The sequence below is a fragment of the Anticarsia gemmatalis genome, chromosome 9 (assembly GCF_050436995.1).
Source record: "Anticarsia gemmatalis isolate Benzon Research Colony breed Stoneville strain chromosome 9, ilAntGemm2 primary, whole genome shotgun sequence".
Lineage (NCBI taxonomy): Eukaryota > Metazoa > Arthropoda > Insecta > Lepidoptera > Erebidae > Anticarsia > Anticarsia gemmatalis.
In genome coordinates this window covers 1,890,732-1,906,946 of record NC_134753.1, presented here as the reverse complement: position 1 = coordinate 1,906,946, position 16,215 = coordinate 1,890,732, and the positions used below count along the sequence as shown (strand labels likewise).

The window sequence follows — 16,215 nt, the reverse complement described above, 5'->3', positions numbered from 1 at the left end:
TTTGTTCCTTTCTATTAGGGCACTGTGATTGACAGGTGAAATGTTTTAATAGCCAACTTTTGTTAGTAAGAAGTTTTAGTTCATAACTGGGATTTTAGTTAGAGGCCTAATAAACATAATTAAATAAGTTTAAGGTTATGTAATAGGTATATAAATTTAGTGTTCTTGACCATTGTCCCACACTAGGTGGGGTCGGCACTACATCTTTTCTTCTTCCACTCATCCTTTACAGCCTCTTACACAATCCATTTCTCTTTCGGTCTCTTTCTACACTTACTTCTCGGCTTCGTGTAACAACTATTTATTAAAAAATGTATAGAAGTCAATTTAGTAGAATACAAACAATATTTGAAATTAAAAGAAACGATCATGAAACTGACTACAAAATTGATTTTTTTTTGTTAAACAATTTATTATTACAGTTAGGTATACGATTTATTATTACACCACACTAATGTGGTGTGCCACAATTTCAAACATTTTAAAATAAAAATATTGAAGACAAAGTGAGGGTAGGCGTAGAAACTCGCACCACAAAGAGATGACACTTAGCAGCCACATCAGTTAGCCCGTGACCACGGTCGATGCGGTTCGATCGAAATGACGATTAGCAAATGAGGTATCATAAACCTATAAATTTTTATCGCGTTTTAGACCTTTTTAGAAATTTTGTATTAGGTATGTGTAAAAACCGCGAAAGTTTAAGAACTTTTATAGTTATTGTGTAGTTAGTAAGTGTCTGTGTCAAATTATTTATTTTTTAGTGTGGGGAATATGATTTCTGGACCAGTATTGGAGGTAAGTGAAAACATTGTTAATAAAAAAAATCTCGTCGAATTGACAACTTCCTGTTTTTGAAGTATGTTAAATAAATAGATAAAAAGTATCCTAAACATTTATAAAAAAAATATATTAGATAAGAATTGAGACTTCATTTTAAACACATTTTGGGCCTTGAAACAATGATACTTCTAAACCTAGGTTTCAGCTTTATTTTCAGCTGAAAATTCAGTTACAAATGTGCGTACCGTGTTTGTAACGATAATACAGTCTAATGTATGTAGCCTTGGCAGTCTGGAACATTAAGTGGAAAAATCTACGGCTTGAAAACCTCCGTTATATAACTTGAACGTGTAAGAGAGAGTATTTTAGAACGTTATCTTGTTGAAGATTTGATTAGGAAAATAAGTATGTATGTATAGAGTGGAATAACATTTGTACTCGGGGAAACATTTTAGTTTCGATACTTAGTAATGATTAAAAGTGTTTTTAAAGGTACCAAAATTTATATTTTCTTTTTTTTATGTTTCATTTTGGTGTGAGGAATCTTTTAATGCTTTTATTATATGAAATGCACAAACGATTTTCTATCTATTACGTTACGTATTTATAAATAGAGTAAAGATTACGACTAAAAGACTGAAACAACTGACAAATCATATCCCAGGAATACAGGCTTTTTACTATACTACTTTTTAAATAAGCCCAATAGGACGTGGAAAAAATAGTATGATGTAAAAAGAAACAAAAATAAAGACTATAACTTTATTAACGTTTAGCTTGGCCTGGTTTCAAGTACTTATAAATGCCTCTAATAAAATGCTTGAAGTAATCTGGCCAGAAGATCAGAGCTGGGTCACAGGGGAAGGTCTTCTTGTCTTCTGGAGACAGCTTGGAGTACAGCTCCCTGGTGCGATCCGCCTTCATGAGCCAGGATCCTGAGGAGAAGGGTCCTATGACGTCTCTGATGATCAGCGCTTGGTTGGTCGTGTGCACGTATCTGTGTGGGAGTGGGTGGCAGATAAGAAATTAGGTTTTAGGTTTCGGTCTTGATCAGGGATTTTTTCTCCGTCTTTTTTTTGTAAATCCATCCGTGTTTCATACTAATAATTCCATTTAAATGTGAAAGTCTGTCTAAATATTGGCCTGTAATGCTTTTACCGGTAAAAAGTTAAACCTATTTAAAAATTTGTTGAGTATTACGCCGGGCTATACTTTTTCGAAATCATCACCAAACGGTAAAAATAGTAGACCAAGTTGTGTACAGTACAGCGCGAGTCAGCTAGTTCAATGTTAATTCCGAACGATTTTTTTTCTATAATGGTAAGTTGGTGTTATAAAAAAACTTGGAATTATGTGAAAACTAATCAAAAATCTCTTTTTGTAGTAAATAGTTAAATACTTACTTGGGTGGTTTTCCAGTCATACGTAGCCAAAAGTCCGCGATATGAGCCGGTATCTTTTGTAGCACTACAGTCAAGAAATCCACTACGACTCTTGATTTTGAGGTTATCACGAATACGGGAAGTTCATCTAAAAAGAAAAGATTGAGATTATCTTTTATGTTTAAAAATCGTTAACAGCGTACGTATTTAAAGTAGTAGTCTTGCAAGTAAGATGCACAAAAGCCCTACGTTCATTGCCAATAAAATATTCTTGTACAACAATAAGACCACAAAAATGGCCTTTAGATGAACTCTTTAGTCACAACAAATCGGGACATTTGGCAAAAATCTTTAAAATTACACTGTCAAAGGAAACTTTGTAACAAAATTAACTTATGAGTCTTATCAGTCATCATTGAGACCCCAATAAGAGACACAGCCAAACAATACTAACAATATATCTGTCTCTTTTACACCTTAAACATTTAAAGGAGATAAAAACACAATACTTACTATACCCATTCTTAATACATTCTTCAATAGAATATTGATAACCTTCATGCCACGTCACCGGGTTCTCCGCGCTGGTCGTAATGTTGAACACTTGTGCTTCTTTTGATCTAAAATACACCACTTAAGCTTTAGCTTTTTGGAGAGAAACAAATATTTTGTTAGAACACATGACTGTTTCGGTAATGGGATGAGATCGTTTGGAATAACATACGTTGGTAAATATTTTTGTGTTACAGGCAGATCCGCAAAAAAGGTAATTTTATTTTATCATTGAGAAAAGTTAGTAGGGGCTTTGTTTGAATACAATACTTTGTCAATTCTTAATCGCAGTACCCACGTATAAATCATTTACATGTAATCAGGTTTCCTAAAATGGTTTCGGATTTGTTTTTAATTTATTAATGCTCCAAACGGCATCGTTTTGTTCAAGTATGTAGATTTTGACATTAAAATTTCACATTTTGTTCCATCCAATTAAGTACAACATTTTTATGTCAAAAATGTCGATAAATACGTAATTAATACTCGATAACTAAAAAAGAACGGAACACCCTTCTGTTATATGATCCAAATATTCTCTATCTTAATCTCTCTCTAGTAAGACTAGGAGGGACTCTTAATACAAAGTAAACCAAGATTCATAGCTAGCATACTACTGGTATGTGTGTAAATTATTAAAATATAAAAGAAAAATCTTACTCCCGCGCTTTAGTAGCAGCCACAATCGTCAAATTAGACACATAGTCCACAGGAATCATGTCACCAGCCGTAGTTTTCGGGGAGCCAAAAATGATAGGAGTGTAACCTTTCCCAATGTTGTACATCAAACGGGTTGCGCCGTTCCAACTGCAAGTCCAACCTTTCATTGGCTCGTTTGCGGTTGATGTGACTGAAAATACACAAAAATCGTACATAATATCATAAATACGAATATTATCTATCAATAAACTTTTCACTGCAAGGAAAATATGGAGATTTTCTTGTTTAACGCGGGGATAGGGCAAAAAAAACGTAGGCTGTTTTTAGACATAGTGACACAACGCAGTTTATATCATAGTAATGCTCTCTACAATAAATTTAACATGAAAGTCTTAAATATACCAGGTTTTCAATGTTTTAATTTCTAATACAACAAAATTGTGAAAAGCCATTGATAAATTGCCTAAGGCACTAACAATATAGCTGTGTGATAGGCGAATGCTTGTAATTATTTAACTTTTTAAAAATGATAAATACTTACCAATCGAAGGTCTGACGATAACAGTCGGCAGGTCTCCATGGTTTTCTGCGATATACGTTTCTGTGAGAGCTTTACTGAATGCGTAAGTATTGGGTCTGCTGTCTGAAATTACATAAGAAGAATAACAATTAATACAGCTAAATAGGCTCATAACCGTACGCTCAAATCCCGTTTCGCTCAAATCCAGTTGCAATCATAACGAGATGGACTCATTGCCAGTTATAAAGTTAATTGTTTTACATTTACACTTACTGGATTTCACATTAATTTCATAGTGAGCGCTCACATTTATTAACACTCGTTCAATCGTATAACAAAAACTAGGTGACCCGGCAAACATTGTTTTGCCATAAAAATTTAATAAAAAGACATTGTCCAGCGGACAAAACTGTGAATCTAAACCATTCTCAGATCCCCTTGAACACATACAAAAAAAATCATCAAAATTGGTCCCGTCGTTTAAGAGAAGTTCAGTGACATACACACTTACAGAAGAATTATATATATAAAGATATTAACGATTTAATTACTTTAACACTGCATGGTAATAAAAAGATTTTCAATACATTATATTTAGGAAATGTCACAGTCCTTGGTAGTTACAATAGTACTTACGTATAAACTTCATAGTTTCTTTCTTATTGTGTCCATGTTCCTCCATGAAATTGTAAACGGTCTCCAATTTAGCGGGAGCTGGGTATATCGTCTCAGATAATACTCGTCGGTTAGTATGAGCGAATGCTGTTGATATGTAGACAAACGCCTGTAAAAAGCACGTATCACATTGAAGATTGATAGAAGAGGAAAGTCATTGTTATAAACGAAACGAGCAGTGTATGCTCAAAATATTTTTTTGTGTATTAATTTGAATATAGCTTATGAATATAGCCGCAGTGAGGAAAAATTTGTTTTATTAGCAGAGGCTGATGGAGACGCAAATACGACGGCATTTATCTGTGGCGTCACCTGCACTTCTCTTATTTGCCTTGCAACGGTATCATATCACCATAATAAACTTATTTTCATTCAATTGAAAACTAACGTAATACCATATTGTAAAATTACTTACCTCTAAATCCTTGATTCTCTTGCTAAGGTTCAGCACCTTCTGCGTGCCCTCAAAATTAATATTTATAGCCACTGGTAAGGGTTCATTGAATTTTACTGTTGCTGCTGAATGTATAACCACTGACACCTTAAAAAATATGAGATAAATACATAAAATGAGAGAAAAAGTAACTACAAACCACACTTAAGATATTTTTTTCAAGACAACTCCCGCATTAAGAATTGCTCTTGTGTGCGAGGACTTTTTATAAACATACAACGGACACAAAGTACAACCAGACTCAAAACAATTATTATTATTTGTGCGATCCACAAATAAAATTGTTTCGGAAACGACCTCCCAACGCAATGGTCGTCCTTTTCTCTATTGTTAATTACTTACATTGTCTATCAAAGTGTTTTCGTCCTCTGGTTTGATGCCCAGGTTGGGTAGTGTTATGTCACCAGCGATTGGTACCACTTTGTTTATACTGTTCTTATTACTCTCAATGACTCTTGTGAATAACTGAAACATATAAAAAAGTATTAGCAAAACACATAAATATCTTGATTCAAATATAAAAAAAAAACTGTAAGTAAGTTAAGCTACTGTAACTGTATATGAAATACACCCAATTATAGGGGGAGGGCCATGTATCAATACCAAACGTCGGTTTACTATCGGATACACCTCAACAGTACTTTAAATATCAATATCGAATAGCGATTTGCCTGACCCAGCAATTGCACCCAAGACAGTCACATAGCACATAGTCTATCACTCAAAGCACAGGAACAGTCATGACATTTTAGTAGGTACCTATTTAAATGATACTCACGGGATCATCAAACAAATTTTCAAGTCTTCTTTTAATATCCACGCCTTTCTTGTCTCGTATCAATAAGTAAATCTTATCCAATTTGGAACAAGAGTATAGGAGTTTTTCAACAAACACCTGTAAAAATATAAAATATAAATAGATGACATTCTAATGTACCTATAATAAAAATTTGTAGCACTTACTGCAGTTAGTGTAAGGTGGTAACAAATAAACATTATAAATATAAAATAAACTAAGGTCAAGATTTAAAGCCTAATTTTCTCTTATATTTTAGAAAGATCAGTAGTAATATCATTAAGCATAATAATTTCTTACGATATTTAATACGAATCGAACATAATATTTAGCAAATTTTTTACTTAAATTTAAAAGTTTCAGGGTGCTCCCACTCAGTAATTAGACACTGTTAACGTTAGAAACTGACTTATAACATTTGTTTTTAAACAAATTAGTTTTAAAGTTTTATACAAATTGTAAATATTGTCGTGTTATACAATGTTGTAAAACGCTATATATATCTACTATGTGGGAGCACCCTTAAAGATACATACTTATACATACATACGTACCTTCCCTAAAAACCCAGTACCTCCAGTAATGAATACAGATTTCCCCGCGTAAAAATCTGCAACTGGTTGATAAGTAGAACAGGCCTTTGTACTCGCATCACTGTAAAAAGTAAAAAATATAAAACTTTAATAAGCTTAATTTAATGATTGACTGAAGAATTATTGCATAACTGCGTAGTATAATCGTATTATATTTATGTTGCTAGATCATATATTACTATGTAAAGTACTTTGACATAAAGTCGACATGATAAATTAGAAAAACCAGTTTGTATTGTATTTAGAAACTTAATTATATTGTCCCACTGACCAATTTTCAGACAACGCAGTAAGTAATATTGACACAAGGCAATGTTTGAGTTTCTTTTTTATTTCCGAATGCCTAGTCTAAGGTATATTAAATGCACCTGCTTTCCACGTATTCCGGGTATGGCCAAAGGCCCAAAGTTTGTTACAGTATAGAGCGCAAGGCAATAGCTGTATAAGGGGTGTTGCCAAACTCCAGGATCCAATTAAGAATATTCAAATCCAACAGAAATAAAAAACACCCAACAATAAGATCAACCCGCGAATCGAACCCGACCCCTCGCGATCCGTAGTTAATACTACAAAAGTAATATAATTATTTAATATAGAATAGAATACGGGAATGAACTCGAACACACCTTATAATGCCTCGCGTTTCGGCACAAGTTACACTGCACTAACAAACATGCAACGCGAACGTTAATAAGTTATTATAGTTTATTTTCTATTTAAAATAATTATATTAATTACTTACCTCGTTCCAGTAGAAAACCCTTTCACATTACTAATTTTAACTACAATTCTACATTGAACACTAGACTTAGCTAAATACCTAACGCCAAACATTTTAGAAAGAAAAAACTAACTTCTATCCAAAGTAAAATGGCAGTCGTTTTTTTAAACACTAATATTTTTATACGTATAACATTGTACTACACTGCAATGAGGACTGTTTAAAATAAAGGCTTTCCATACATAGTTTCTATTTATATAACACCAAAAACATTGCAAATTATAATCCTTTATAAGCGTATTTACTCATAATTTAGACAAGATGTTACGAAACAGAATAAATTATATGTTCTTACTTGAGTAGCGCCGTGGACTCAAAATAATATGAGTATTTTATGACTATGTAATAAGTTTACGAAATAACGGATAATATGTACATCTGAATTTGATACAGGTATTTTATCCGATAAACAATTTTCAAGTCTTTTATTTATTTAAAAAATTTGATGCTGATAAATCAATATTTGACACCGTTATACATCTTATTACATTCTGGTCCAGAAGTCGCGAAGTTCTTTAAAATACAAGTTCTTTAAAAATTATATGACAGTAATATAATGAAGGCATTGGCTTTTATTTCTAAAGAAAAATGTATAATCTACCAAATATGTAAGAAGCAGTTAAAGTTAAGCTATTTTCAAAAGGGCACATCTCACTTTACAAAGATATGACACATAAGCCATTTCGAAATAGCCTGCTAACGTCGATATGCATTGAAGAAACTATATCATATGCCTGAAAATCTTATTACCTATGTATGTAGTCCTCCGTATACCGACGACGGACCGGCTTAAGCTCTAATTGATTTAATTTAAATACACATTCATGTATGCATGTTAGAGGAGATCGTTTCACTAGGTACCGCGATTTTTGAACAGGTTTTATTGAATGCAGCTTTGAAGTCTTTAAACTGTTCTGCATTTTAATTACTTTAGGCTTTTGTAACTATTGTAAGTAGTCCTTGTCAGTCTTTCAGTTTTTATGTAAGCGATCTTTCACGAAATTGTGGTACAACTTTATTTTTCACTATGATTATTATATAACGACAGTAAATTGTAAGCAAAGTTACCAAGACCAGAGATATAAACTTCGAGACCCATGTTATATATACAAAGGCAATTGTACTATTATTATAGCACGGTGAAGATTTAAAATAAATAAAAAGCCATAGTAAAAATATTTGTAAGATAAATGAAACAAAATGCCTTCTCCATAACTTATAACGTGGTTGTAAGCTGTACCACTAACGTAGGTACAAGCTAAAGACCCAATTCAAACCATTGCGGCTGGGCCTTTACATTATGTTCGTACGTATTTGTATAATATGGCTTACATTAGTAAATAAACAACAGTTCATGTTATATTCTCTCCGATATATTTAGTGATGGAATGAGTTGTAGTTGTTTGTTGCTAGGCCGGATTTGTAAGAAGAGTATGCACATAGAAAAGGATGAAACCAGCAGCAATTCCTTACAGAACACATACAATAATTATTTGAATTTATAATTAATTGTCAAGCGTATGTAGCATGAGAATATTTATGAGTTAACTACTTTCATTCAAACAAAAATTTGCATTTTAACGGAAGTACTTAATAGCCACATAGACATTATCCAGTAATCGAACATTAATTTACGAAGTACACATTTTTACAATAAATACATATTTTTATTCCTAAGATCTTCAAGGACCATAAAGTCAACATGTGATTAATTTATATTACCAAAAAAATATAAACTATCAAAGTGCAAAATATGCCTATCACATATTAAACTTCTGCCCGGCCCCATATAGCCAATTATGATCGTACAAGGAACTATAAAAAACATTTCAAGCATTAATGTGTCAAACAATTTGACGCTATTGTTTCTTCATTGTGCTAAAGTTGCCATAAATCATAAACGTGACAGCAATACATTGCCAGCGTAAAATATTCTACAAAAATAAGCCTAAGGCTTTGTTATGTGGACACAAAGCTGTAGGCTTATTTTTTGTATGTCTTACAGCAGAGCTGTGATAGTGGGATCAATTTTTCACAAACGTCTTGGCTTGAAATCTTTGTTTGGGCTAAATATAGAATAACTAGCTGACCCGCGCAACTTCGCTTGCGTCACATAAGAGAGAATGGGTCAAAACTTTACCCGTTTTTGTAACATTTTTCACTGGTACTCTGTTCCTATTGGTAGTAGCGTGATGATATTATAGCCTATAACCTTCCTCAATAAATGGACTATCTAACACTGAAAGAATTTTTCAAATCGGACCAGCAATTCCTGAGATTAGCGCGGTCAAACAAACAAACAAACAAACTCTTCAGCTTTATAATATTTGTATAGATTAGTATAGATGGTTTTGGTGCGCAGAAGTTTTGAAAGATTGACCGATGTGGCTGGTTTGTGTAGGGCTACCAATGGTAAAAGAAATTGAATATAATTTGTATTGCTAAGATGTTATAACTGCCTTATAATAACAACTTTTTATAATAATATTAAAATTGCACAAGGCATATCTATCTATACGTCTATCTGTTACGCTTTCACGTCTTAACTGCATAACCCAAATTCATTTATTTTCGTGAAGACACTCGAACTAATGGATCAAACATAGGCTACTTTCAACAAAAATATGCCGACGAAGCCGCCAGCACAAGCTTGTTATTTAAACCGTACCTCCCCTTACACGAACGGTAAATCTATACTAATATTATAAAGCTGGAGAGTTTGTTTATTCGTTTGTTTGTTTGTTTGTTTGAACGCGCTAATTTTAGGAACTACTGATCCGATTTGAAAAATTATTTCAGTGTTAGATAGCCCATTTATTGAGGAAGGCTATAGGCTATATATCATCACGCTATGACCAGTAGGAGCAGAGTAGCGATAAAAAATGTTACAAAAATGGGGAAAATTATGACGCATTCTCTCTTATGTGACGCAAGCGAAGTTGCGCGGGTCAGCTAGTCGGGTATAAAAAGACCATCATCAGCTACGTCAGTTTGTTCCTGCTCAAGACTTATCAGGGACTATCTTTAATCACTTTGAAGTCTTAAAAGATTTTAATTACTTCTCCCGTCTATAAAATGCACCGATTGAACTGATAATTAACTTACCGACGCTTTCAAGAACTTTTATATCCGCTTAGACCTCTTTTGCCTTTTTTATTTAGCGTCTATATAGCATTCTTGAAGCTTTTTGCATTTCTGCTAGTGAAATTAATGTTTTTTTCTGCTTCACTTTCTTTTTGCAAATACCAGTCTTGCAATATTTGAGCAACATGTTCAGAAAATTATTTACCTCATCCTGTTTCTTCTTAATTTCACGAGGATCTGTTACCTAGCAGTGGGACAGAATTGGGATTATATTTTTTTATTTGTTTAATTTAAAAAAAATGTGTGTAGTGCGCCTGTATTACCAAATAGCAAACTTTCATTTGACGTTTAAAATAATTTAACAACGTGAAGCAAAATACGGCAGGAAGCCCTGATACGATTTTTATACACAAAATTGTCGATGACTCCTCGATATTCGATAGCGGTAAAGAAAAATATAGTAAAAACAAAATAAATGATCATTTTCAGCAATACAGTTAAAAAAACAATAACACATTGTCCGTTTAAATGAAAACCCGCTCAACAGTGAGTACAGTCACGAACAATATTTTTAATAGTACATTCGGCTGCACAAATTACCATTTTAATGAGACACTGCTACATGAAAATGTCTGTTTCAGTTGTTCAACTTTTGTATGGAAAAATAAACGGTGGAGTGTTGACGACAAGCAATCATTGTTGCTGCGTGGTTTACTCAGCTTGTAGCTAAATAAAAAAAAATGTGAAACCCGCTTCAGCTTGTGGCTAAAAAATTTTTTTATATTCGTAGCCATTCTCTGGATTTGTATTTGATTTGTACGAATCGTTTTGTAGAAAATTATATTTTTGAGCATTTTTTTAAGAATGGTAATAGCATAATATTTTGCAAACTAAATCTGTTTTTCACGGTGGACTTGTAAAAAACAATAAAATTAACAATTATTTTGTTAAACTCAAAACAGATAAGAAATGATAGAATGCGGTAATTAGGACGATCACGTCTTTATCTTAGAATGCTTGACGTTTCGGCGCAAATTACACTGGCCGCGGCCGTAAAAGTTTTGATTTTTTCCATGGAATCCAACTCTCGGGCCTTTGGCAAGTAAGCGAATATTCAAATAGTTAGTTTTTACTAACTATTGAAGTATTCGTACTTGACGTTTACAAGCATTCACTCTTGAACAATTAACGTAACATCGCCACAAGCCTCTTCAAAGGACAATAATTACAGTTCCACTTGCTGGTTAACCACAAGCATGCACATGATTTTAGCTGATTTGATTAATTACCACTTACTTAGCACGCATTGGACTAAGGAATAATAAATTGATTTTAATAAAATTCACTGGACAAATCACACACGGTCATTTGATTCCAAATAAGCAGAGCTTGTACTATGGTAACCAAATAACTGATAAACATACTTATATACTTCTAAATACTTATATAGATAAATTGACCACCATTCAGAACAAGCACTCGTGCTCATCACACAAAGATTTGTGATCTTGTGAAATATCTGAAGGCCTAAATCTAAATGTAATTTTAGTTGACTGTTATTTTCAGTGACCGTAATATTATCCCTCTGAAAGTTTCAATCAAACGTATACTATTAAGTTTGTAAGTTTGTAGTTATCTCTAGGGAGGCTGCGTATCTTCCGGCCAGCCAAGGTCAGACTGCGTATTCATTTATTCAGGTCTCATTTATAAAATGGTGGTTTTGTTAAATTTTAGTAGGACTAGACCAAAAAAATTAAGCTGCGAGAAGGTTTAAAATGTAGGTATATATTTAAATGTCTCCTGCCCACACATGATACACAGATAGATATGATAGAAAGCTATGATGGATTTGCGAAAATATTCAATCAAATAATCTTAAAACCATACCTAATAACTAAAACTTAATTTAAACATTCTTATATATTTTCATATGGGAGTAGGCAGAGAAACGAATGTATTTTGACTACAATTGTACAATTTTTAAATACCGATTTTTAAAAAATAATAATTTTGACTTTTAAATTTTAATATACACATTAAAATTTAAAAGTCAAAATTATTATTCGTCACACTTTCCAAAATATTAAATAAAGGAAGAATATTAACCGTAGTAACGGATATTTTCTACTTCTAAGCGGATAGTTTGAAAACTTGACTTGCCTACAAACAAGCATCTTACTTGAAAATATAATAATTTTCATTCAAAACTTTTACATTTGTAAGCCTGTAATGCATCCGCTCCATTTTGAAATCAAAACAAATAATTTATTAATAACAAAAGTATCTCAGTTGAATAATTGAAAACTGACTTTATCCCGAAGGCTTTGCCGTAGAGCCTCCGTCAGTCGTTTCGTAGACCTCGTAGAGGACGCTACGCCGCTGCCTACGCGTTCTGGCTACGCGAAACTTTTGTGCTACAACCTTTTCAAATAAATTTCAGTGAATAATATTTAGTGGTTTATGTTATTTACTTTTATTACACTATTTAGTGGTATATATTTTTGAATGTTTGTTTTTATTTTAAACAATTATAAATGTGATTTTCAAACAATTTCTTTATTATTTTAAACAATTGTGATATTATCGCGATGACGATTTTCAAATAGTATTTTATCAAGTACTAAGGTTAATAAGATACAAAATGTATATAGATACTTTGATTGTTTCAAAAATGTGAGTCCAAAAGTGTATCAACTGGACTGCGATTGTGATTTGTTGTTTCCTGGGATTATAATGGTAAGTACTTATCTCAAATTGAACTACTAAAAAGACTAAATTATTCTTTATAATTAATTCTAAGAAACAAGCGGTCTTAGAATTAATTTTTCCACGGCTTTATAATATGTTTTAAAAATAAATATTCAACAGGTCACCACAGTAATAATATTTATCTATAATGTGTAGTATCATAGATTTGATATCACTTTATCAAAACGGAATTTCGATTATACTTTACTCATGATTTCAAAGCTTTGCAATCGCGCAATATGCAGAAACTATTCTGCCTATGTTTCTTAATTTACTTAATATAAATAAAAAACTAAGCAAATTTTACAATTCTATACAATTCTAAGCAGTCACCATTGTGATCTTTTAAAATTTTTCGTTACCTAATTCCTAAACATAAAAAACATAGTCTGCTTCAAAAAATGTTTTACCTGCATACGCACGAGTATTTGGTCATTATCAATAATTTTCTACCATGCCCATTCAAAATATAAAAGTAAATTTACAAATACCTAGAACATTTAATCTTTAACAAGACCTAATTTATACTTTCAAATGTACCTAATATGTAATACTTACGTTCCAAGTTGTCTCTTTCCCTCCAGAGATAGCCCAAAGAGCATTCGTTTAGAACATGTACGTTTTAGACGTAAACCCTCTTGAGAATACAACCGGATCGTCCTGAAACAAAATATTATAGAGTTCTGAGTATTAAATATTTTGAAACTAGGCGACCCGCGTGTCACGTATAATTTTATCGTTTACGTCTTTTCTTAGCTATATTTTTTTCTTTTTTCTTCCATAAAAACCTTTCCTATGCCATAAAGAAAGTTGGTTTGGACAAATTGGTCCAGCTGTTTTCAAGTTTTGTCCTTAGTAACATGTTTTGGGATTCATTTCTCATTTATTTTTTTAGTTTCTCAGTTTTTTAACTTAATCGTAATCGAAATACATAATATTATATTCTTCTGTAATTTTTTTCTTATTAAATAAAGTGACAAATTTTACCTCACTTTACTGTGTTTTGACTTCAGTTATATAAGTTAATTATATCACAAATTTAATCAATATGTATTCACCGTATTCTTTATAATTACATACACTTCTCATTTAGACATAATTATTTAATCTCTTAAATGTTAATTTTCTTTAAAAAATATTTTTTATCGCTGTATCGTCTTGATACATCATGATTTAAATTATCAAAAGATTTCACTTCTCCTATGAAAGTGAGTTACCACGCTACCAACCCTTTTTCAATAAAACTGATGATGTTAATTATTCAGCACGGAACAAGGCGTTAAACCAATTATATCGTCGAAGCCGTAAAATAGGTTTACGTCTGTTAACGCTGCCGTTTTATTGGAACGTCTAGTGGCACTTAAACATGCTGTTATCATCAAGAAAAACGTGAAAAACTTATAACTAGTCGGTTAACCAGGTTAAGTAACCTTTGGCACGGATATCTTTAGATGGGTGGCCTCTGAGTACTTTAGTTGAACGTCTCCGCGTATCTGATGGCACGTTAAAAACCTCGGTTATTAATGATTAAGATAACAATAGCGCGATTCTCCATAGTTGGTAATGCCGAGTACCGAAAGTTTGACATTTAAAATTTACTGGCAAAATAAATACCACGGCGCTCGTAAGAGGCGCTGATCAGATTTTTATATAAAACTTATCGATAGCTAGCCGGTTATCGGAGTCAATACAGGTAGAGAGTCCAGCTACAATTGTCATGTTAAAATGTCATTGGACAGTTTGTAAACTTAGATACTAGGTTTACAACCATACGCATCATAATCATAGAAAAGGCATTGATCTGCTGACTACATCCCTTTTTTTACTTAAAGTTCTTGATTACTTAGTTAATTTATAACATTTGATAAATACCAAAATAGTCTCCTTTAAAATCACTATCGGACTTAGCTAACTAAACAGTTCAAATGCAATAATATTCAAAGTAATTTCAACACATTTGTATAGCAATACAAATAGTCATGTTTCCAATAACTGTCGGGTACAAAATCAAACCTGTAGCAACTCATAACTGGTTTCCGTTCAACTAATTAACAAGCTTTCTGTATTAGGCTTGTTTCAGACTGCGAGAGTTTCGCCAATAGTTTTAGTACTTTAACCAGCAAGTACAGACCTAGTTCGTGGATCCGATTCTCACACAGAAAAAATAATTTGTACGATCTGCAAATATGTAGTTGTTTCGGATCTGCGGACCTATCACATATCTCAGTTGACAACTAGTGTACGTCAAATTAATGGTCACTATTCAGAAGCTCGATTCTCTACTACTATCGACTACCGACAACCGGCTTGTCTTCGAGAAATTTTGTATGAAAATCTGATCGGCGTCTTAGGAAATATTTTGGCAGTACATTCTAAATTTCAAACTCTCGATACTCGTACAGATTAGACAGAATTGCGCTACTATACATTACTGTTGTGACGTAACGTGTTAATCACTATAATCTAAAGGAGAAAACAATGTTCAGCATAGTCGCTTTCAAATAGTTGTCAACTGAAATATTCGATAAACCCTTGGTCGTTGTGTTGAATGTTTGAAAAAGTCCCCGCGACAAAAAAGCAATTCTTAGTGCGGAAGTTGTCTTTGAAGGGAGTAATGAACCTAAGATTTTATCTTAATGGAGTTTGTACTTTCGTGTCTGTACATATTAGGTGAAACTATTAAACACATCCTACTTCTAACACATCCAAATAAATAGATTTTTCCATCATGAACTTATTTCGACAGAAAATTTTGTCAGCCTGTAAATGACCTAAAAGCCTATGCGTTTGGCAAGCTTTACGGTATAACTGCTTTCAATGTTTCGCTTAATAACTGATTGGTTTAAATATTCATTGAGGTAATGGTCTACTAATCTATTAATGGATATTTAATGAGGTATTATTAGGATTGGAATTAACGTAACTTTATCTTATCACCCAAATAAAGTACATAGTCATAAAAATGCGAGTATGTATAAATATATGTGTGGTCATAAAATTTCATATTTGTATTATAATATAAGGTCTCCACATTTTCAAGGAAAACAATTCATTTTTTTATCTTTTATTATTTTTAGCCTACTTTGTCCCACTGAAGGGCAAGTGCCTCCTTACCCTCTACCCACTTAAATCTGTCAAATTTTATTGCTATATTTAAGTAGCTTTTACCCGCGACTGCGTCCGCGTG

The 16,215-nt window shown here is 32.6% G+C and overlaps 2 protein-coding genes across 3 annotated transcripts in view; one reads left to right on the top strand and one right to left on the bottom strand.

Annotated features, from left to right (window-relative positions):
• Positions 1-608: 608 nt before the first annotated feature.
• The window catches only part of GABA-B-R3 (gamma-aminobutyric acid type B receptor subunit 3), a 180,032-nt gene continuing 164,425 nt past the window's right edge, over positions 609-16,215 (top strand). Inside the window, exon 1 of one of the 2 annotated variants that reach the window (XM_076118114.1) lies at positions 609-798. The gene's annotated coding sequence lies outside the window, so the exon portion shown is untranslated. Of the gene's footprint in view, positions 799-12,644; positions 13,017-16,215 lie in introns of those variants that run through there. The other variant, XM_076118113.1, reaches the window with a different exon arrangement.
• Positions 1,549-10,490, bottom strand: LOC142975232 (putative fatty acyl-CoA reductase CG5065). Its single transcript, XM_076117965.1, has 11 exons — positions 10,486-10,490; positions 6,377-6,476; positions 5,805-5,921; positions 5,369-5,491; positions 4,988-5,113; positions 4,534-4,681; positions 3,919-4,020; positions 3,378-3,567; positions 2,679-2,785; positions 2,187-2,313; positions 1,549-1,780 (listed from the first exon to the last, which is right to left on the bottom strand). The coding sequence occupies exons 1-11, from the start codon at positions 10,488-10,490 to the stop codon at positions 1,549-1,551; spliced, it is 1,377 nt and encodes a 458-aa protein (XP_075974080.1).

What these genes read in the sequence shown, in the direction of transcription:
- LOC142975232 (XM_076117965.1), bottom strand. An exon ending in AAAATTTGTTTGATGATCCC is followed by an intron (nt 5,492 to 5,804) that starts GTGAGTATCATT and finishes TATATGTTTCAG; the next exon opens with TTATTCACAAGAGTCATTGA. An exon ending in AAAACACTTTGATAGACAAT is followed by an intron (nt 5,114 to 5,368) that starts GTAAGTAATTAA and finishes ATATTTTTTAAG; the next exon opens with GTGTCAGTGGTTATACATTC.